At 39.2% G+C, this 24,153-nt stretch overlaps 1 protein-coding gene across 3 annotated transcripts in view; it reads right to left on the reverse strand.

Annotated features, from left to right (window-relative positions):
* The window catches only part of Lima1 (LIM domain and actin binding 1), a 95,405-nt gene that overhangs the window by 51,772 nt on the left and 19,480 nt on the right, over positions 1-24,153 (reverse strand). For all 3 annotated transcript variants that reach the window (XM_046435981.2, XM_046435979.2, XM_046435980.2), the window contains one exon: positions 8,567-8,708. In XM_046435981.2, the coding sequence (XP_046291937.1) occupies positions 8,567-8,685 (119 nt within the window). In that variant the 5' untranslated portion in view covers positions 8,686-8,708. The remainder of the gene's footprint in view (positions 1-8,566; positions 8,709-24,153) is intronic.

Consider the following 24,153-nt stretch of genomic DNA (forward strand, 5'->3'; position numbering starts at 1 on the left):
CTTTAAAGTCCTAACAGAAACATGGATTTTTAAAAGATTAAAATAGTTTTTATCTTCAGCTCTATTTTTTTAGCACTGAGGCATATGAAGATCAGGTGTATGCACCAATGGCTGTAATGAACCCTGTTTTGAAATTCAGAGGCAACTATTACAGCCCCTTATTTTATTTTATTTTTTTGGTACCAGGAATTGAATTCAGGGGCACTTGACCACTGAGCCACATCCCCAGTCCTTTTTTATTTATTATTTTTTTTTAGCTGTAGATGGACACAATATCTTTATTTTTATGTGGTGCTGAGGATCAAACCCAGTGCCTCATGCATTCGAGGCAAGCACTCCACCACTAAGGTATAATCCCAGCCCACCCCAGCCCTTTTTTAATATTTTATTTAGAGACAGGGTCTCACTGAGTTGCTTGGCACCTCGCCGTTGCTGGGGCTGGCTTTGAACTCGAGATTCTCCTGCCTCAACTTCCCAAACAGCTGGGGTACAGGCATGTACCAGCTGTAGCCCCTTACTTTTAATGAGACACTTGATAAATAGTGGGCACACAGGGAGAAAAGCTCTACACCACTACTCCTTCCTAGTTTGGTCCTTGGTATTTACCTTTTGTACTCTGAGTGTTAAGATACTCTGAATCTCAGCAATTTTTGTTTGTTTTGTTTTAGATGGGATCCCACTGTATTACTTAGCCTGGTCTCCAACTCCTGGGCTCAAGTGATCCTCCTGTCCAGCCTGAAGCTGGGACTACAAGTGCATGTCACCATGCATGCCCAACTACCGAGGCTTAGTACTTCTGAATTCGGCGTTCCACCAGGATTCAGCCCTCAGATTTTCCTCAAAGGCGCTTAGAACAACTGGCATTATTCTGACATAAACTGTGAAGGGCATCTATTTTTTTTGGGGGGGGTGTCATTTTGAAGATCCAATTTGAGGGAAAATTTTTTTCAATGAAATCTCTATAATTAAAATCTCATCCCTATTTCCTTCCTAGATTTTCTTCTGGTTCAGTCTCTTTTTTCTCACATATGGAATTTAATCTTGCAACTGCTCATTAATGCACAGCTGTGAGGCAGGCAGCTGACGGAGGATACTAAAATCATCTGGGGAATAATAATAGTGTCTCAAATTTTTCTTAGGTCAGAAAACAGAGTTCCTGAGCCATGACTTGCTTGTATGTCCTCAAATAGAGCAAAGGGAACACAGAGCCAAAAAAGGGAAAATGGAAACTCCCAAGGTTTAGGCAATGTATTTTCTTCAGAACAAATTCACCACTAAAATGTTACAGAGAAGTAAAAATAGAGGAAGTTAACCAGGGAGATCTGACGATATTTTTCTCCCCAGTACTGGGGACAAAACCCAGGGGCATAGGCATGTTACATAAGCACTCTACTACTAAATTATGTCCCAGCACTTTTTTTGGGGTGTAGTGGGGGTAGTGGGAGAAAGGGTCTCATTAGGTAGCACAGGTTGCTGACCTCAAACTTGCAATTCTCCTGCCTTAGTCTCTCAAGTAGCTGGGATTACAGATGTGTACCACTACATTCAGTTCAATTTTTTTCTTATGAGGGAAGAATAGTCATAAAAAAAAACAACTAAATACAAACTTTTTTATCTCCTGGGACTCAGAATAATTAAAGTTATACCAGCGTAGGAGGAACTGTGATAAGGTGGAGACACCCTGGCACTGGGTGAGGGATCAGTGTGCTGGGTTCATCAAATCTCCCATCTCCAGGAATGACCTTCAGTCCCAATTGCTGAACCTCAAGTTCCTTATCTTCAAAGGAGTGGGACAAAGGTTAGCCAAACCAGTGATTTCTAGCATTTTTAGGTGTAGAACCCTCTCATTTTATTTAGAACCTAAAATATAAAAGGGATCAAGCTGGATACAGTAGCTTACGCCTGTAATCCCGACGGCTTGGGAGGCTGAGGCAGGAGGATTGCAAATTCAAATCCAACCTGTGCAACTTAGTGAGGCCATAAGTAACTCAGTGAGACTCTGTCTCAAAATAAAATATAAAAAAGGGTTGGTGATATGGCTCAGTGGTAGAGTGCCCCTGGGTTCAATCCTTGGTACCAAAAAAATAAATAAATAAATAATAAAAGAGACCAAAACAGGACAGCTGGGGTGGAAGGTCCCTGGCTCTATCCTAAGATCTTTCCATCTTTCCAGAACTGGCCCCTGAGGTTCCTCTGAAAACTACCAGGATAGACTCCCTTTAATTCAAAAAATATATGTATCAAATAAGACCTTCTTGCAAAGAAACCAAATGCTCCCCAGTCAACTTTTATCAAGTAAAGGATCATGTTATGCTGAAGTCACAAGGGAGTGAAACCAAAGCTAGTTGTTCAAACTGACCCATTGATAGAACCTTCTTTACCTCAAATTTATTAATTTACAAAGTACAGAGGTTTAGTCAAAGAAATAAGCTATGAAGGACCCATAGTTGCCAGAAAACTAATCTTTTGTACGTATAAATGTAAATTGTATTAACAATTAGAAAATAAAGCCCAACTAACCTACAAACATTGGCCAGACTAAGCTTCCTCCAAATACCACCTTTTTTTTTTTTTTTTTTTTTAGTTGGGGATTAAACCCAGGCCTCCTTAAGCATGTGCTTTACCACTGACCCACATCCAGGTCAAATACCACTTTTATTTTTTTGGTACTGGTGATTGAACCTGGAATGTTTTAACACTGAGCTATATTCCCAGCCATTTTTATTTTGAGACAGAGTCTTGCTAAATTGCTCAGGCCTGGCTAAATTGCTGAGGCTGGCCTCGAATCCACAATCTTCCTCCTGCCTCAGCCTCTGGGATTACAGGTGTGTGCCACTACATCCAGATGAAATAAAATGACTTTAATCAAGGTTATATAATTACTGAATGATAGAATCAAAATTTGCATGATAATCCGCTGACTCCAAGGCTTATATTCTTATGGGTTTAAAATTAATCATTTTCTATCACTGCCATTTACCCTTATGACTTTCATGAAAAAAAGAAGGCAGCCAGGCATAGTGGCGCACCTGTAATCCCAGTGGCTCGGGAGGCTGAGTGTGAAGATAGCAGGTTCAAAGCCAGCATTAGCAATTTAGCAAGGTGCTAAGAAACTCAGTGAGACATTGACTCTAAAACACAAAATAGGGCTGCTGATATGACTCAGTGGTTGAGCGCCCATGTGGCACTCAGTGGTTCAACCCCCCAGGTACCAAAAAAAAAAAAAAAAGGCAGTTAACCCATCATGCTATAAGAAGGGTACCTCTAGGGGCTGGGATTGTGGCTCAGAGGTAGAGTGCTTGCCTAGCATGGGTGAGGCCCTGGGTTTGATCCTCAGCACCACATAAAAAAATAAAATAAAGTTATGTGTCCACCTATAAGTAAAAAATAAATATTGAAGATAAAAAAAAGAAGGGGACCTCTAAAGTCCTTTGTACTTTCTTCAAAAGTAAAAAGACCCCTAAGACGAATTGCCTTTTCCAATTTCCAATTTCCTAACTCTCATGAGTTATTAAAAGACCCAAGGGGCTAGGATTGTGGCCCAGTGGTAGAGGGCTCACCTAGCATGTGCGAGGCCCTGGGTTCAATCCTCAGCACCACATAAAAATAAATAAATAAAACAAAGGTATTAAAAAAAAAAAGACCCAAATCCTTATGAGATTTGACTGGGGCTGGACAATGACAGAGGGAGGAGATGAGAAAGTCGCCCAGGAGAAGATGAGAGCTTCATTGGAGTGACTGACCAATGTTGGGTAGAGTAGAAAGTGAAACCAGGAAGGAGACTGACATCCAGGGCCTGAGTTTCCTAGTGATGTCAAAGCACAGGGTGAGCAGGAATAAGAGAGTGGCACATACAGAAGGACAGAGGCTCTAACCAGAGAGCAGGTTTTCCAAATATTCTCTTTCTGGATGACAATAAGGATGTGGCTGGAGGCAGGGGTTGACAAGATAAAGTGCAGGCTGAGAAGTAGAGAAGATCAACAATTTTTTTTTTTTTTTTGGTTCCAGGGATTGAACCCAGAGGTGCTTAACAACTGAGCCACATCCCCCAGCCCTTTTTTAATGTTTTATTTTCAGAAGGGTCTCACTAAGTTGCTTAGCACCTCACTAAATTGCTGAAGCTGGGGCTGGGGATGTGGCTCAAGCGGTAGCGCACTTGCCTGGCATACGTGCGGCCCGGGTTCGATCCTCAGCACCACATACAAACAAAGATGTTGTATCCACCGAAAAACTAAAAAATAAATATTAAAAAATTCTCTCTCTCTCTCTTAAAAAAATAAAAAAATAAATTGCTGAAGCTGGCCTTGAACTTGTAATCCTCCCGCCTCAGCCTCCGGAGTTATTGGGATTACAGGCATGCACCACCATACCTGGAAAGATTAAGAAATTATGAAGAAATTTCAAAGTATTAGACAGGTCATTGATATGGATCAGTGACTCTTCACTGGGAGCTTCATTGGCCCCATCGGGCAATTGGAAACATATGGAGATCTTGTTGGGTTTTCTCTCCCATCCCTTTATTCCTTTTGTAGTTGTCACAGTGTCATAGGTTACTTACTACCAGCATTTGGAGGAGCTATCCTACACAAGGAAGAGGTACACCCAGAATGCCAATAACACCCCAATGAGAAACAGAGAAGCAAATAATACAGGAAACTGGTGTTTCCAGTGAAAGAAAGGAGCTTGGCCAGAAGCTGGCACACCACTGTGACACAGGAGAGAAGTATGAAGTGTAGTCAGATGTGAGCCTCAGAACTCAGGTTTAGGACATTAGAACCAGGCACTAAAAACAATGAATGGGAACGGTATTGCAGTTGCAGGAAAGCAGCAAGTCTGACTCCTGACCCTAGAATATTTCAGGATCCCATGTGCAGAAAGAGTACTACTCAGACATGGGAATGCATGGCAAGGGAAAGCCAAGTTTAGTTAAGGCAGGTGGGGCTAAGGAAGGTGAAAAGGCTAAGAATGTACAGAAGTTTCTCTGCAGAACAGGGGGTTTCCAACTCCCATTAATCACATCTCAACATGGTCTCAGATCCCTTCACTTTCTTTCCATTCCTGTTGCTCCCCACCCTCACAGCAGCTTTCACTTGGTTTCCTGAAAGAGCCTCATAAATTGTCTCCATGCTATTAATCTCTCACCTTTTCCAATATGACTTTTACAATGTTGCCAGAAGCATCTTTCCAAAACACAAGTCTGATCATGTCACTCTCTCAGTTGCATTCACCGCTGAACTAACTAAATCTGAAACTTAGCATAGCATTGGAGGCCTCCCACCATCTAGCTCTAATTGAACCATATCAGTCCCTTCTCACTTTTGTTTTTGCCCTGCTTGACTGCTTGCTTTCTATTCCCTTTGCTTGTATTAGGCTCCCACAATCCTTTCCTTATTCACTTTGCTTTATGTTCAGGTTCACTTCTTGAAACTCACCAGACTATCTCTTCCAATTACCAATAATTCCTAAATTTCCCTAAAGGCAAAAATCACCCAGGATACTTGTTAAGAGCACAAATTCCTGAGCCCCAATGCAGATACAGAATCAGAATCTTTGGAGGACCTGGTAAGCCATCCATGTAGGAAGGTTTTAAAACATGTTCAAAAAAACTTTGATATTCTACCCATCAGGAGGTAGAGTCAAATTCCCCTCTCCCTAAATATAAGTCAGCCTTGGTTATTTACTTCCTTTTCTTTTTTTTTTAAGGTACTGGGGATTGAATTCATGGCCTTGCACATACTAGGCAAGCACTCTACCCTTGAGTTACATCTTCAGGCTTAGTGACTCACTTCTATGAAGAGAATGTGGTAAAAGTGATAGCATATGACTTCCAAGGCTAAGGTCATGAAAGGGAACCAACTTCTAGCTTCTTTCTTCTTTTGTTCCCTCTCTCCCTCTGTTTCTGGCTGCTTGCCTTAGAACCCAGCCACGAAGCCAAAGAGTCACATGGACTGGCCATGTGTAAGTGTTCCAATCATGACCCCAGCTGAGTTCCCAGATGACAGCCAGCATCAACTGCCTGACTTGGGAGTGAGCGAGCCTTTAGATAACTAAGGCTCCCAGTTTTTGAGCCACCCTGGCTTATGCTAAGTAGAGCAGAGACAACCCTGTCCAAATTGGAGATTCACAAGCAAAATAAACATTGCCATTATTTTATGCCTCTAAATTTTATTTTATTTATTTTTTTAAATTTTTTATTGTTGGCTGTTCAAAAATTTTTTTTTTAATTTTTATGCCTCTAAATTTTAGAGGTCTCTGTTTTTGTGATGCTGAGCATCTAACACAAGGCTTTAAGCATGCTAAGCAGGCACTCTGCCACTGAGGTACATCCCCTAGCCCAAGATTTTTTTATTTTCTTTAAAAATTTTTTGTTTTTGTATCAGGGACTGAACCCAGGGGCTCTTAACCACTGAGTCACATTCCCATTCCTTTTTATTTTTTGAGACACATTCTCGCTAAGTTACTTAGGGACTCCCTAAGTTGCTGAGACTCACTTTGAACTTGCAATCCTTCTGCCTCAGCCTCTCAAACCACTGGGATTATAGACATGTGCCACCATGCCAAGCTCCGAAGATTATTTTAATCAAAATTATTAATTCATACTAATTATATAGATTATTGTTTTGTCCTGGAGATTGAACTCAGAAGTGCTTTAACACGGAGCTACATCCCCAGCGTTCTTTTAATTTTTGGACAAGGTCTCACTAATTTGCTGCGGGTCTTACTAAATTGTTGAGGCTTGCCTCAACTTCTGATCCCTCCTCCTGCCTCAGCCTCCCAAATTTCTAGGATAATAAAACATGTGCCACAGTGCCTGGCTAATTGTATAGATTAATGTGACATTTACTTGTATGCATATATCATGCTTTGCTTGAATCCAAATGCCCTCTATTACTAATGCCCTCTATTTCTCTCCCTTCTTTTGCCCTCACTCTTATCTCTCTTCTCTTCTCAATGTTTTTAGTTTCAGGTCATCATTTTTTCTTTCTTTTTTTTTTAAATATATATTTTTTAAAGATAGAGTGAGAGAGGGAGGGAGAGAGAGAGAGAGAGAGAGAGAATTTTTAATATTTATTTTTTTTTTTTTTTAGTTTTCGGCGGACACAACATCTTTGTATGTGGTGCTGAGGATCGAACCCGGGCCGCACGCATGCCAGGCGAGCACGCTACCACTTGAGCCACATCCCCAGCCCTCTTTTTTTTTTTAAATATATATTTTTTAAAGAGAGAGAGAGAGAGGGAATTTTTTTTTTAATGTCTTTATTTTAGTTCTCGGCGGACACAACATCTTTGTATGTGGTGCTGAGGATCGAACCCGGGCCGCACGCATGCCAGGCGAGCGTGCTACCGCTTTTGAGCCACATCCCCAGCCCAATCATTTTTTCTTTAATTACCACAATAGAGAAACACATGATACTTGTCTTTCTGTATCTGGTTTAGTTCATGTAACATCATGACCCCCAGTTCCATCTATTTTCTGCAAATGATGTGATTTAATTCTTTTTTTTTTTACAGCTGAATAATACTTCATCATGTATATATACCATAATTTCTTTATTCATCTTTCAATGCCAGTCTAAGATTTTCTTCAGGGTACTATAGATTGAACCATGGACCTTGTATATTCTGGGCAAAGGCTCTACCACTAAGCTAAATCCCCAGTGCTTAGCATCTTCTAAAACAGAAATAGAGGTTGGGGATTTAGCTCAGTGACAGAGCACTTGCCTTGTATGTGTAAGGCCCTGAGTTTGGTCCTCAGCTCTGAAAAAAATAAATAAAACACAACAATAGATAACTGGAACACCATATCATTAGCAAGTACTCCAGATAAATCTTAAGATCATGAAGGTTGGGCTGGGCACTGTGGTGCATGCCTTTAATCCCAGTGACTTGGGAGTCTGAGACAGGAACATCACAAGTTCAAGGCCAGCCTGAGCAACTTAGCAAGGCCCTCAGCAACTTAGTGAGACCCTGTCTCAAAAAATAAAAAATGCAGGGCTGGAATTGTAGCTACAGTGGTAGAGCACTTGCCTAGCATGTGTGAGGCACTGCATTCAATCCTCAGCACCACATAATAATAAATAAATAAATAAACAAACAAACAAAATAAAGGTATGGTGTCCATCTACAATTTAAAAAATATTTTAAAAAATAGGGTCAGGGTTGTGGCTCAGTGGTAGAGCGCTTGCCTAGCATGCTTGAGGCACTGGGTTCAATCCCCAGCACCACATAAAAGTAAAAACAAATAAAGGTATTGTGTCCATCTACAATTAAAAAAAATATTTAAAAAAAATTAAAAAATAAGAAGAACTGGGGATATATTTCAATGGTAAATCACCCTGGGTTAAATCCCCAGTACCTGCCCTCTGCCCAAAAAAGCTCCTGGTTTAATTCCCCTGTACTGCTGAATACATACATACATACATACATACATGTCTCCTGATTATTATCATCTTTCTTCTCCACGGTACTGTGTATGGTACTCAGTAAGTCATTTCATAATCTCCCTGACAGGTGGTATTGTGTGCTTAAGACAAATGGTCTTTTTGGAACCAGGATCAGCACTTACTTGGAGAATATTTCCACGATAGTTGATGACTTGTTCTTGTTGACAAGAGAAAGTTCTTTGGCTGTTACCCTCAAAGACAGTGAAGTCCATTGCCGTCTGTTAAATGCAGTTGATTCCATCTTGTCTACAGATACTGAAACACCTACACAATAAAGAAAGTCAGAACATTAGATGTAGGAGAGGGATCGCCAGCATCCAAGGATTGACAGTGGGATATGAACAGTAAGAGAGCAGAGAGCCCAAACCAACACACTCTACTCTTCTACCACTTCTCCCAAAAACTGTGTAACCTTGGTCAAATGATTCAATATCTTTGGGTTGCAGTTTTCTGTAGAAGGGGGTTAGATCAGATCATTTATAAGGTCTCTTCCAGGTCCAACATTTTATGACTGATCCTATGGGGCAAAAGTCAACTGGCCTTTCCTTGAATTTAAGCCTGTTCCAAAGTCACATTTAGAGTGAAATGTTCCCCTCTTCTGAATTACATCCCAGGGGAGGTACAATCAGCATCTCAGCAGAGTCAGATTCAAGTTAGATTCTACCTACATCCAGGCTTCTTTTGGCTGGCCTCACTCCCCACACTCTGCAGCACTAGCCATTCAGCCTTGGAAGGACAGCTGGGGACTCTGCATGGTCTACTAGAAAGAGCAAGGGCTTTCAGGCTAGGCAGACTTCAGTAAAACCATAACTTCGTTATCTTGAACAAATTACGTAACTTTGGGGCTGGGGGGGTGAAGCTCAGCAATAGAGATTTGCCTAACATGGGTGAGGCTCTGGGTTCAATCCCCATGGGGTGAGAGGGTGGAGTAACATTTAAAAAAATTTTTTTTTAGTTGTAGATGGACACAATACCTTTATTCCATTTATTTATTTTTATGTGGTGCTGAGGATTGAACCCAGTGCCTCACACATGCGAGGCAAGCGCTCTGCCCCTGAGCTACAATCCCAGCCTGGGAGGAGTAATCTTTCTAGTTTTAGTTTTTTTTTTCTTTTCTTTTCTTTTTTTAATTTATTTTTCAGTTTTATGTGGGCACAATATCCTTATTTTATTTTATGTGGTGCTGAGGATTGAATCCAGCACTTCATGCATGCTAGGTAAGCACTCTACCTCTGAGCCACAACCCCAGCCCCAGTTTTAGTTTCTTCAGCTAAAAAAATGAGGAAAACGAGGATTATACCTAAACTTTCTAGGGTTTTAATGTAGATTTATGGCAACAATATATTTAAAATACTAGGCATGTTAGAGTAGTATAAAGAGCATTTTAAGCATGACATATTAGCTTTGGCACTTGTATATTCTTACTATGATTAGCCAATCAGTAAAATATACTTAAATTCAAAGGCCACAATCTCCATACTTAAATTCTTTTCTGATGGTACACTGGTGCACACCTGTAACTCCAGTGACTTGGCAGGCTGAGGCAGGAGGACTGCTAGTTCAAGACCAGCCTCAGGGGCTGGGGCTGTAGCTCAGTGGTAGAGTGCCTGCCTCGCAGGTGTGAGGCACTGGATTCGATCCTCAGCACCACATATAAATAAATAAATATATTGTGTCCATCTACAACTAAAAAAAAAAAAAAGACTAGCCTCAGCAATTTAGTGCAGCCCTGTCTCAAATAAATAGGGATAGGGGTGTGGTTCAGGGCCCCTGGGTTCAATCAAAAATTATTTTCTATGGTCCCTTCAAGCCAAAAAATACCCAAAGCCATTCTCTTGACATCAGTTAATCTCTACCCATTAACCTAGATTTTTTTTTCCACCAGTACTTATCAAAGGAGTTCCAACTTTTGTCCAAAAGAAGTAAGATTAGATTAGTCGAGGCTCGGGATGTGGCTCATGTGGTAGCACGCTTGCCTGGCATGCATGAGGCACTGGGTTCAATCCTCAGCTCCACATAAAAATAAAGATATTGTGTCCATCTAAAACTAAAAAATAAATATTTTTTTAAAAAAGATTAGATTAGTCAATAGTTTCTTTATTTGAAGAGCGAAAGTAAAAATTAAAGTACTGCTTGCAGCTCTCTTGACAACTGCAGAGCATAAGTAATCTGATACAAGAAATGGTTCTTGGAGTATTGCAACCCACAGCCCTGACAACAGTGGAATACAAGAGGCACTGGGCTGCCCTTTCACACTAAAAGTACCAAGATGAAAAGTAGGTGATGGGCAACTCTAATAGACCATGCTACTTTTCCACACATAGCACTTTGTTTTTTCTGACTAAAGCCTTGTCTGAAAATAATACTAGTTTGTTGTTTTTGTTGATTTGTCTTAATCCCTATACTGGAAGGCAGCAGAGTTCACAGCAATGGTAAGATCTCTGGCATTAGCATCAGATAGGCCCAAGTATGAGTGTTGGCCTCACCACTCAATGCTGTGTACTGTTCCTAAAACTTAGATTTCTCACCAATAATAACAGGTGTGTTTGTTTTGGTCTGGAATTGAACACAGTGGTGCACTGTGCTATACCCCCAGCACTTTTTAGTTTTATTTTGAGACAGTGGCTCACTAAGCTGCCCAGGCTAGCCTTAAACTTGCAATTCTTCTGTCTCCCAAGTCACTGGAGTTACAGGAGTGTGCTAACACACTCAGCACAATAACAGTATTCCTTTTCTTAAAAAATTTTTTTAGATGTTGATTGACTTTTATTTTATTCATTCATTTATATGCGGTGTTGAGAATCGAACCCAATGCCTCACATGTGCTAGACAAGTGCTCTACCACTGAACCACAACCCTAGCCCCCCAAAATAGTATTCTTTTGAGGAATAAATAAGATAAAAAAGAATAATCCAGAATCAGTAAACAATAAATGTTAGAGTTTTTTAAACGTTATATCTTCTTTCTGAATAAAATAATCTCAATATTACTCATGCTTTCTAAATAAACCTGAATGTACCAAATAAAACATGACACCTATTTGTGTATCTACTTCCCAATTTGTAACTGACAGACTCACCACTGTCAGCCTTTTTTTCTAACGAGAACAAGGTGTGCAAGTAACAAACAATTTGGCCAAACTTAATTATGTAAAACCACAATATTCATCCTTTAAAACAAATTTAGGAAACACTGACCAACACTTTAAGACATTATTTGGCAAAATTATGCTTCTAACGTAGGTGTGGGTATAAATGTTGTCAGTTCTTCTAATGTGATGAATTTTGGATGAAAGAGAAAACACACACACACACAAACACAAGGTTATAAGGTTTGTTCTCAAATCTGTTCATAAAAAAAGGAACAGCGGACCTGGGTATGTGGCATGTGCCTATAATCCCAGCTACTTGGAGTAATGAAGCAGGAGAGTTCAAGATCAGCCTGGGGAATGTAGGGAGACACTATCTTAAAACAACAACAACAACAACAACAAAAAAAAAAAGTGGGAGGAAAGTATTGGTTATATGAGGGACTGAGCATGATAAAGAAAAAGGAGTTGATTCCACATCTGGTTTTGAGTACTCCTGGCTAGAATGCTATGGAAAGTTAGAACATCTATCTTGGTATAAGTGCACCTTATATACAAGGAATAAATTGTTCACCCCAAAATATGGAGAGACCCCTATCTAAATGGTATTCATAATCTATTGAACTTACTAGCATATAACAAATAGTTACAGCACAAGGCAGAATGTGGTTAGAGGCAATGTATGGTCTAGGAGGGTGGGATTTTTGGCTGGAGGGAAGAGATGGAAAAAGATACTGGATTAACTTGGAATGGGCAGAATTTCACAATGAGAGTAGGAGGAATAAAGTACAGGAGAATACCTTTAGGGGATGAGTTAGATTTTGGTTGCAAAAGAAGTTGAAAATAAGGTAGGAAAAGGCAGGATGAGGCCATACTAGGAAGAGCCTTGAAAACCTTGTTAAGGAAGTTAGGACACATTCCAAAAGTGCAAATATCTAGCCTGTGAGTTAGCAGAAATGTAGTCCTTTTTCTTTTTCTTTTGGTACTAGGGATTAAACCCAGGATGCTTAGACACTGAGCCACATCTCTGGCCCTTTTTATTTTATTTTTTTATTTTGAGACAAGGTCTCCCTAAGTTGCTTAGGACCTCACTAGTTTGCTGAGGCTGACTTTGAACTCATGATCTTCCTGCCCCCACCTCCGGCGGAGCTGCTGGGATTACAGGTGTGCACCAACAGGCCAGGCTTAAAGTCTAGTCTTAATGTGCTATTCCTCAGCACCAGCATGACATTTAAGGCAATTTTTTTAAGAATTTCCCCTGAGGGCTGGGGTTGTGGCTCAGAGGTAAAGTGCTTGCCTATCATGTGTGAGGCATTGGGTTTGATCCTCAGCACCACATAAAAATAAAATAAAGCTATTGTGTCCACCTATAACTAAAAACTAAATATAAAAAAAAATTTCCCTGAGCCTCAATAGTCACATCTGTAAGATAAAAGCTCTACATTGGATTACCCACAGTCTCTACAGTGAAACAAATAAAGTTTCTGAAAAACCACAATGAATGCCATGTCTTAAAAAAGATTATTCTGCAACAGTGTATAACTTGCTAAGAGAAGAAACTGGAGTCTAACAGTTACTAAAAGATCCTAAAACTGTCTAAATGAGAGATAATCAAGGTTTTCATTTTGTTTGGTACTGGGGATTGAACCTAGGGTGCTTTACTACTTTAGGTACATCCCACTCCTATTAAATTTTTTGAGACAGGGTCTCACACAGTTGCTGAAGCTGGCCTCCAACTTGCCATCCTTCTGCCTCAGCCTCCAGAATGGCTGGGATTATAAATGTGAACGATCACACCCAGCCCCATCAAAGTTTCAAGTAGGAATGAAACATATGTAGAGAAAATTGATAGTTTTCAGAATAAAAGGGACTTAAGGTAAGAGAAGGAATCAAAGCTGGCATCACCAAACACAAACGATTAAAAGTTTAAGGGTAAATATAGAATGACAAGAGAGAGTTTTGCTATTTCATGTTGAAATATACACATAATCAAGAAAAATCCAAGTGATACACAAGAAACTTCAAATTCAAAACTACCATTAGAAACCAGACTCTTAGAAGAAAAAAATTTTTGAAACACCTACTTTATTCAAAGCACAAATCTCCTCACAACCCTGCTACAAGTTTGGTTTTATTAACTTAAATTTATTTTTTTATTTTTTTAGTTGTAGATGGACACAATGCCTTTATTTTATATATTCACTTATTTTTTTTATGTGGTGCTGAGGATTGAACCCAGTGCCTCTCATGTGCCAGGCAAGCACTCTACCACTGAGCCACAACCCCAGCTTTTATCTTATATTTATGATGAAGATAAGTTAAATAACTTTACAAAAATTACTTCGATATAAAGTAGCAGAGTTGAGATTCTTATCTATATTGGTTTTTGTTGTTGTTGTTGTTGTTGTTTTGTGTGTGTTTTAACCAGGGATTGAACCCAGGGATACTTTACTACCAAGCCACATCCCTATTCCTTTTTATTTTTTTATTTTGAGACAGGGTCTTGCTAAGCTGCTTAGAGTCTCACTAAATTGCTGAGTCTGACTTTGAAAACGCAATCCTCCTGCCTCCTAAGTCACTGGATTAAATGTGACCTACCATACCTGGCCAAATTTATATTCTGTTTAATTCCAAAGTCCATTTTCTTTCTACTACAAGTAGTGAACAATGATCAAAAACATCAAATTTTAACCAAAACTGGGAAGAAAAATTTCTGAACCATCTAGCTGCAAAACCATATAAATTATCTTCTAGTAGCAGCAAGTACAATTGGGACCTCCATATCCTTTTCACATCCATGGAATAAACCAACCATGGATTGAAAAAAAATTTGTTCGGGGTGTACCAGGGATTGAATTCAGGGGCACTCGACCACTGAGCCACATCCCCAGCCCTATTTTGTATTTTATTTAGAGACAGGGTCTCACTGAGTTGCTTAGTGCCTCACTTTTGCTGAGGCTGGCTTTGAACTAGCAATCCTCCCGTCTCAACCTCAGCCTCCTGAGCTACTGGGATTATAGATGTCCACCACCAAGCCTGGCTTGAAAATATCTGAAAAAATATTGTGCTGGATATGGTACCACATGCCTGTAATCCCAGCACTTTGGGAGGTTGTCCTGAACACACACAGACTTTTTTATTGGTTATTATTTCCTTAAAAATATAGTATAACAAATATAGTATAATAAGTATTTATGTAGCATTTACATTGTTTTAGTCATTTTAAGTAATCTAGAGGTAATTTAAAGTATATGGGAGGATGTGTGTAAGTTATAGGTTAAGACTGCATGCACCATTTTATAAAAGGGACTTGAACATATACAGATTTTTTTTTTTTTTTGGGTGGTGCTGGGGATTGAACCCAGAGCCTTGTACATGCCAGGCAGACACTCCACCACTGAGCCACATCCCAGCCCTATACAGATTTGGGCAACTGCAGCGGTCCTGGAACCAACCCCAATACCCCATGGATACCAAGGGAAGGACAACTATATCTTCCCAGAATGGTGAGCACCAGAGGTAATCATTCCTACTTCCAGGAAACTTAAAGTTGTCCAAGGCCAGCTTGAAATACTCTCCACTGTAAATAAATATCTTGGTTTTTATGGGCCGTGTTAAAAGTGTGGTATTGCTCCTCACCCACCCAGTCTCTCTTAGATCAGAGTCCCATTTTCAGACTTCAAACTTTAAAACTCATCCTCATAGGTCATATTCATTCTACTGGCACTTCAACTGTGAAGGCAAAACTGCTAGATCAGGGGCTGGGGTTGTAGCTCAGTGGCAGAGCGCTTGCCTAGCATGTGTGAGGCACTGGGTTTGATCCTCAGCACCACATAAAAAATAAAATAAAGGTACTGAGTTAATCTACAACTGAAAACAAAATAATAAAAAAAACTGCTGGATTGGCAGATGGATGAATGCAAGAGTTAAAGGAAATAGATAATAACAAAAATAAGATTTTAGCCTCAGAAACTAGAATAAAACAAATAATAATTGGATATAAGAAAGCAACTGATTGCTAAACAAGGAAAATACCTTCAGATTTAGATATATACTGGAGATCTTGACATCAGAAGAGAGGCTTAGAAAGCAATAACTCTCTTTTATACAATGAAGGAACTGAGCCACATAAAGGTCTAAAAATTTCTCCCAAATCAGAATCTAGTTAGTATTAGAACTCCTTAGCTCTAACTCCCAGTTCAATGTTCTTTAATCAGACTAGATAGCTTGAGGTGGGACAGCTAATCTGTCCTAAGGGTGATCTGGGGCTTAGAGACAAGATCTCTTGCAAAGGTCCTTGAAAAGCAAGGGTTGGGCAGTGACCCACTGGGAAATTTGGCCCCAGGTATCAGCTTTCTCAAGCTACTGCTTAAGGTGAGGGCTGCAGCTGCTCCAGGGAACCCATTCTAATAAACTCATTTATAGGTTCATCTGACCAAGGGAATTGTCTATCAGAAACCAGGTTGGGATAAAAGCAGATGAACTTCTACCACAACCAGCTCTTTCCAAAGCTACTAACAAAATCCTAGCCTTATAAATACAATCTCAATTGCCCTTCTCTTTTTCTCTAGCCTCCTGAAAGAATGCATGAGCAAGCAGTATAAGTTACTGAAAGCAGCCTCAAAAAACTAGAGAACAGGGCTGGGGATATAGCCCAGTGGTATAATAATTGTCTAGCATATGCAAGGTCTTAGGTTCTGACCCCAGCACAGCAAACCAACCTGGGAAATTTAACAAGATCCTGTCTCAAAATAAAAAATAAAAAGGATTAGAGTTTATAGTTCATTGGTAGTACACCCCTGGTTCCATTCCCAGCCCCCCCACATATACATTAAAAAAACCTAGAGAACAAATTCTAAAAACACATATTGAGAGAAAATGTCATTTTTTTAGAAATGAAGGTTGAGTTTTACACTTTTTCTACAACTCTTCTCAGTTTGAATGTCAAAACGTAAAAAGAAGAAACTAATTAAAAGGAAAAACAAAAACAACCTAAAAATATCAAGGTGCAAAAGGGAATTTAAAAAAAAAAAAGCAATATGAAACACATTTCCACATAATGACTTTTCAGAATGCAAGTTATATTTCTTTTCTTTTTTCTCTTCTTTTTTTCATTTTTTTAATTTTTGAGAGATAGTCTCACTAAGTTGCCAAGGCCTCAAACTTGGCAATCCTCCTGCCTCACCTTCCCCAGTTGCTGGGATTATAGACACACACCACTGTACCAGCGAAGTTATGAATTGTTTAGAAGACAATATAAAACTGATGTGCCTTTTTCATTTCTCCATATCAGAGGGTACATGGTGATGATGTTGTATTGCTGGTGATGTTAACATTGACCACCAGGTTGAGGTGGTATCAGGTAGGTTTTTCTACTGTAAAGTGTTGGTAAAGATGGCGCCCAGACTGCTTCTCTTCCGGGAGCTCAGGTCCATGACGCACTGAATGGCTCGCAAACTGTCACCTCCAATCCCTGTGAATGGCATGAACTTTGAATGGCGCACCTCCAATCCCTGAAGTGGCACGAACTCTCAGTCAATGAAGAAGTAACAGCCCACTTGCCTTGCTCCTCCTCCTCCAGTGTTAAGCCCATAAATATCAACACTCTGTCCGTGCTCTCTCTCTTACTCTCCCCTCTCTCTCCCCCCTCCTCTCTCTCTCCTCTCTCTCTCTCTCCCTCCCCTCTCTCTCCCCCCTCCTCTCTCTCCCCCCTCCCCTTTCTTTCTTCCCCCTCTCCTCTCTCTCCCTCTCTCCCCCTCTCTCTTCTCTCTCTCTCTCTCTCCCCCCACTCTCTCTCTCTCGACCCCCTTCTCTTATGTGACTGACAGCTAGGGTCCTGCTAATAAAATCTCGGACAGGTGAACCGTTGTTTTGTCTTGTTGAGTTTACGAAGCTTTTCCAGCATCCTTTACATAAAGTTTATTTTTTTTCTCTTTGTAACTCATACATATTTGAGGAGAGACACTTTGATACTGTTTCTTAAGCTTTTTCCCACTAATTTTAGCATTCATGGGGGGAGATGTTGTCTACAGCAATTATTAATGTTTTAATGGTAATTTTCTATTGCCCCCATCCTTTCTGCATTTATTAACTGTAATTCTTCTGAGGAAGATTTGTCTTTTCTTTCCTATTTAACGATTTATTTATATTAGTATGAACTCACTGATATTTATTTTATCCCCTGGATACAAATATAAACCGAGCATTCCCAATCCAAAAATCTGAAATCAGAAATGCTCCAAAGTCCAAAACTTTTTGGGTACTGACATGATGCCACAAATGGAAAATCCCATACCTGACCTCACATGACAAGATGTAGTCAAAACACAAGCAGAGGGCTGGATTTGTGGCTCAGTGGTAGAGTGCTTGCCTAGCATGGGTGAGGCACTGGGTTCTATTCTCAGCACTGCATATAAATAAATAAAATAAAGGTCCATTGACAACTAAAAAAATATTTTAAAAAACACAGGCACAAAACTAAAAATATTGTGTAAATTTATCTTTAAGGCTATACCTATAAGGTGTATATGAAATATAAATGAATTTCATGTTTAGACTTGCATCCCACCTCCAAGGTATCTAACTACATATATGCAAATATTCTAAAATATTGGAAAATTTCCAGTTCCAAGCATTTTGGACAAGGGATATTCAACCCTTATTATCATTGTTTTGTTGCTTAAATTTTTCCAGCTTTGGTCATTTGGAACTTTTGTAGTTTTGTTTCTACGTTCCTTCAATATTCATTCTCTCTCTCTCTCTCTCTCTCTCTCTCTCTCTCTCTCTCTCACTCACACACACACACACACACACACACACACACCCTCCCCTGGAGTCACTCAACTATTTCTCCAAGGAGCCCTGTTTGTTTTATGGTTTTGATACAAGGGATTGAACTCAGGGGCACTCTCACACTGAGCCACATCCTCACATCTCCAGCCCTTTCTCATATTTTAATTTTTATTTATTTTTTTTTTTAAAGAGAGAGAGAATTTTTAATATTTATTTTTTAGTTTTCGGTGGACACAACATCTTTGTTTGTATGTGGTGCTGAGGATCGAACCCGGGCCGCATGCATGCCAGGCGAGCACGCTACCGCTTGAGCCACATCCCCAGCACCTTTTTCATATTTTAAATAGAGAGAGGGTTCCCTAAATAGCTGAGGCTGGCTTTTAACTTGTAATCCTCCTGCCTCGGCCTCTCCAACCCCTGGGATAACAGGCATGAGCCATGGCACCCAGCCTGTTTGTTTCCCTTCAGGGAAAAAATCAAGATCTGGGCACTAGGAACGTTCATTACTACAGATAAGTCACTGCTTCTAGGTTCGCTCAGTGGCCAAAACCAGGAAATATATGCACGTATACTAACACATGTATATACACATTTCTATATTCACCTCCAAATCTATCTATTTACCTATATGTACTTATTTTATAAACTAAAATTCTGACTCTAATCTAGCATCATAAGATTAATTCTAATATTCCCTCTGCTTATTTGTAACTTCTTTCTCTGATAGTAAAAAGTTAAGCTCCACAGAACTTTGACTTCTGAAAAGAGATCTAGAATTTTTAAAATTATGTCATTACGAGTTTCTCCTCCCTTGATACACCATATACTTTTTCATTGCATTTGGAATGTTATCTCCTACTCAATCTACCCACCTTTAAAAATTCAACTGAGAGACTACCTCCCCACAGAACCTTTTCCTCAAGGGCCCCAGCCCTATCTCCCATCAGCAGAGGTCACTCCCACCACTTTATTATAATTTTATGAATTCTACTCAACAGAAAGATTCTTGAGGTCAGAGTACCTACCTACTTTGCCTCTTGCCCTTCTGGTATTGCTTTCTTAAATAAAAGGAACTTTATTGATATGTCTTAAATGAAACCGCATGAAGCTTTGAATTTTATCTGAAACACAATTAGTAAGGAAAGATAAATGCTCCTCATTGCAGTTTCAAAACTAGGTGTTGAGAAAGCATATACTGTATTTCAGAACTGTGAATGATTCAGTAATTTCAGTTGCTTCTTCAAACTCTTTGTGCCATAACCTTCTTGAGGTTAAGAAGCTCTAACCTTCTTGACTTCAGTCTTAAAATCTCCACTACATGCTGGATAGCTTCATATGTCCCATGAATACACGACATACAATCCAAATCATATGTATTATTCTATCTTAATTTCTACCCTTAAAATTGAATTTATTTAGCCACAAATGATTTTTCTCCAAAGGTGCTGGCATATGAATTTTTATTTGTATTGAACAAAATAATAGAAAATGGAAGACAGTAGGATATAACAATGTACACAGGTTTGAAGTAAAAAAGAGAATTTACTGGTTCTTACTCTGCCTCGTCTAAATTTGTCATGTGCAATTTATTTACCTTTCTGAAGCACACACTATCACCTACCTTAGCTAGTTAAGTAAAAAATTCCATATAAAATGACACCTGGGGAGAATGAATGGTAAGGGGCTAAGAGCTAGGCCACGAATTTGAATCTAATTGTTTGAGTCTCACACCTCTTAGTAGCTGTATGACCTTGGGCAAATTATTAAACTCCAGCTGGGTTTCCTCCTCTATAAATTGGGGATAAAAGAATCCACCTCATTGTTGTGCAAATTAAGTTCTTAAGCATCATATATGATAATATGATAACTGTTTATTATAACACTGCCTAGCACCTAATAAATATTTAGTACATCTTTATCATCATTAATATTAATAAACTTTATTTTACATCCCCCGTGCCATGTTATTTCACATAAGGACTTTGCACAAACTTGCCCTAGAATCCTTTTTTGGTACTGAGGATTGAACCCAGGTGTGCTCAACCATTGAGACACATCCCCAGCCCTTTTTAATATTTTATTTAGAGACAGGGTCTCACTGAGTTGCTAGAGTGCATTGCTAAATTACCGAGACTGGCTTTGAACTCGTGATCCTCCTGCCTCAGCCTCCCAAGTTGCTGGGATTACAGGCATGCATCACTGCACCCAGTTTGCCCTTGAATCTTTAGGTGGGCCCACTTATCTTTCGATCCTGGGCTTTCCTCTGAGTATGCTGCCCCTACCAGCACACTACTACACACTGTCTGGCAATGTTTCAATCCTTTCCTGGCCTTATGCTATAAGACCCAGCTTCCTTGGTCCTCCAAGCCTAGGTTAGGAGGTTATTTGTTGTGCCAGGGATCCAATTCAGGGTCTCATACATGCTAGGCAAGTGCTCTATCACTGAATCACACTCCCAGCTAAAGAGGTTCTTCTTAATTTTTTCCAGTACTAGAGCTACCCCTAACTTGATGATATTGTAATTTTTTTTTTTCCTACTGGAGATTGAACCCAGGGGCCACTTAACCACTGAACCACATTCTCCATCCCTTTTTGTATTTTATTTAGAGACAGGGTCTTGCCAAGTTGCTTAGGGCCTTGCTAAATTACTGAGGCTGGCTTTGAACTCATGATCCTCCTGCCTCAGCCTCCCAAAACACTGAGATTACAGATGTGCACCACAACACCCAACAGTCACACTGTGTAACAATGCCTGACACACAATAAACATTCAAATATTTAAGGAAAGGAGTTCAGATAGCTGAAATCGTTGGTTAGATTCTAGTGCTAGTGCTTTGAGGGAAAAGAAAATGAAACAAGATGGTAGGTTGTTTTTATTCCTAAATAAATCATTCCAATTATGGGAAACCAATGTAATACAGCATAAAAAAAGAAAAATGTCTTTAGTACTAAACTCAGGTAGAACAAAACTAAACTTCATCAATACAGGCTGTTTAAGTCAACTTCCTTTGTTGACATAATTCAAGTGTTTTCTTACAAATGCTAATGAATAACCATTTGGCTCCACAGGTAACAAGCCAAACAGTAATTTAGAAACCAAAGGAAGTTAAGATGAGACATAAAAGAGGGGAAAAACTGAATTGGTAGGTTACAAACTTGAAGATACATAGGAATCATCTAGGAAACTGTTTAAAATACTGATTTCCAGGTCCCATCCCATGATTCTGATTCGCCAGGTCTGGAATAGGGTCCAGGAAGACCACAATTTTAAAAAAATATTTTTTAAATTATAGATGGATACAATACCTTTATTTATTTATTTTTATGTGGTGCTAAGGATCAAACCCAGGGCTTCACACATGCAAGGTGAGCACTCCACCATTGAGCCACAACCTCAGCTCGGAAGACCACATTTTAACAAGAACTTTGAAGTGCTTCTAGTGTACAATGTTTTCCCCATTAAATGCTGACAACTCTGAATTTAAGGTTTAAGAGCTATATGTACTCCAAGAAAAATTTAAAAAGAACAGAAAAAAAAAACATTTTATATTGCCCACTTTGAATTTTATATTGCCATTCGAATTTGGCAGTGCAGGAAATATATGATCTTTAAAAGTAGACTGAAATTTGGACAAATTGAATATGGAAGACTGAACTGATAAATTAGATGTGCCTAATTTGATGTCCATCATCTAGATTCAGCTAGAACTCCCCTAACTACACAGCACAAAATCATTGTGTACACTCAATGATTCATGATAATAAAATCAAATTCTTTTCAGAGGCTGGGTGTATGGTTCAATGGTAGAGTACTTGCCTAGCATGCACAAAGCAATGGGTCAATCTCAGCACCCCATACATATACACACACACACACACATACACACACGTAATCAGGTTATTTTCATTATTTCCCCTCTAATCCAGTTTGTCCCTGAATTTAAAATGCTGCTAAAGAGCTGAGTGCAGTGGTGCACGCCTGTCATCCCAGCTACTCTGAAGGGTGAGGTAAGAGGATCGAAAAAAAATTTTTTTTTTAATTCTGATTATTTATTTATTTATTTATTTATTTATTTATTTATTTATTTGGGAAATACTGGGAATTAAACCCTGGGGTACTTAAACACTGACCTATATCCCCAGCCCTTTTAATATTTTATTTAGAGACAGGGTCTCACAGAGTTGCTTAGAGCCTCATTAAGTTGCTAAGACTTGCTTTGAACTTGAGATTCTTCTGTCTCAGTCTCCCAAATTGCTGGGATTAGAGTATGCACCACTGTACCTGGCAAGGACTATAAATGTGAGGCCAGCCTGGGCAATTTAGCAAGATCCTGTACCTCCCCCAACACTCTCCCTCCAAAAAAAGGGCTAGGGATGTAGTTCAGTGGTAGAGCACCCCTGGGTTCAATCTCCAAATACCACAAAATAAGTAAGTAAATAAATAAATAAGTTGATTAAGGGCTGAGGATGTAACTTAGTGGTAGAATGATTACCTATCATGCATGAAGCCCTAGGTTCAATTTCCAGTTTGGCAAAATAAATAAATAAAATAAAACAAAGTATGTTTAAAATAAATATACAAAGAATAAAAAATGGTGTTTGAATGTAAATTATATTTTATTTTTATCGACTGAATGTGAAGGCAACTATAATTTATTGAGATATTAACGTTAAAACAGGGAACCAACAGGTTTAGGCTCTAATCTTGAATCTGCCCCTAATTAGGAATGTTTCCTTGAATAAGACACCTGTCAGGGCCTTGCCTTCTTCTTGTGCAAAATGAAGAAGTTACAATAGCCTACTGTTTTTCTAATTGCAAGTCACAATTAGTAAGTTATGAAATCAGTTTTAATGGTTAGAACCAGCATGTTTGTTTGTAGTACTGGGGATTACACTCAGAGCCTCACACCTGCTAGGCAAGCACTCTACCACTCAGCTACATTCTCAGCCTGTTTGTTTTAATGAAAAAGAATGAAATGCAACAGAAAATGTCAGAGTGCATCACACATACTGTAGTTAAATATTCTTTTATAAAGCTTTTGTTTCAGTTATTTGTGTGCATGTAAACTGGATAGGAATGCAAAATATTTCTTACTGTGGGGTATGTTTTATAGAATTATAGTTTGACAAGTGTTAGCAAGGATATAGAGAATCCAGAACCCTCATACACTACTGGTGGAAATGTAAAAAGGCGCAGCCTCTCTAAAATAGTCTGACAGGTTGGGCACATGGTGGCATACACCTGTAATCCCAGGGGTTGGGAGGCTGAGGCAGGAAAAGCATGAGTTCAAAGCCAGCCTCAGCAAAAGCAAGGTGCTAAACAACTCAGTGAGTCCCTGTCTCTAAATAAAATACAAAAAGTAGGGCTTGGGATGTGCCTCAGTAGTTGAGTGCCTCTGAGTTCAATCCACAGTACACACACACACATACACACACACAAAAAAAAAAAAGAAAGAAAGAAAATATTCTGGCAGTTTGATAAAAGGTTAAACAGTTTCCATATGATCCAGCAGTACTACTCAAGTGTGTGTGTGTAAACACTTAAGAGAAATGTTGTATACATGTGTCAAATGATCACACTGTAGCCCATAATGTGTACAATTATTATGTGTCAATTAAAAATAAAAATAAGTCTGGAGATAGAGCTCAGTGGTAGAGTGCTTGCCTCACACATGTGAAGCCCTGGATTCAATCCCCAGTACCACAAAAATAAAAATTAAGAAAGAGAAATGGAAACCCAGGTCCAAACAAAAAACTTACCCATGAATGTTCATAGCAGCATTATTCATAATAACCCAAAAGTGGAACAACCCAAAAGTCCATGAAATA

The sequence above is a fragment of the Marmota monax genome, unplaced genomic scaffold, assembly GCF_021218885.2.
Source record: "Marmota monax isolate L192 unplaced genomic scaffold, Marmota_monax_Labrador192_F-V1.1 WCK01_AAM20220418_F8-fsc00012, whole genome shotgun sequence".
NCBI lineage: Eukaryota > Metazoa > Chordata > Mammalia > Rodentia > Sciuridae > Marmota > Marmota monax.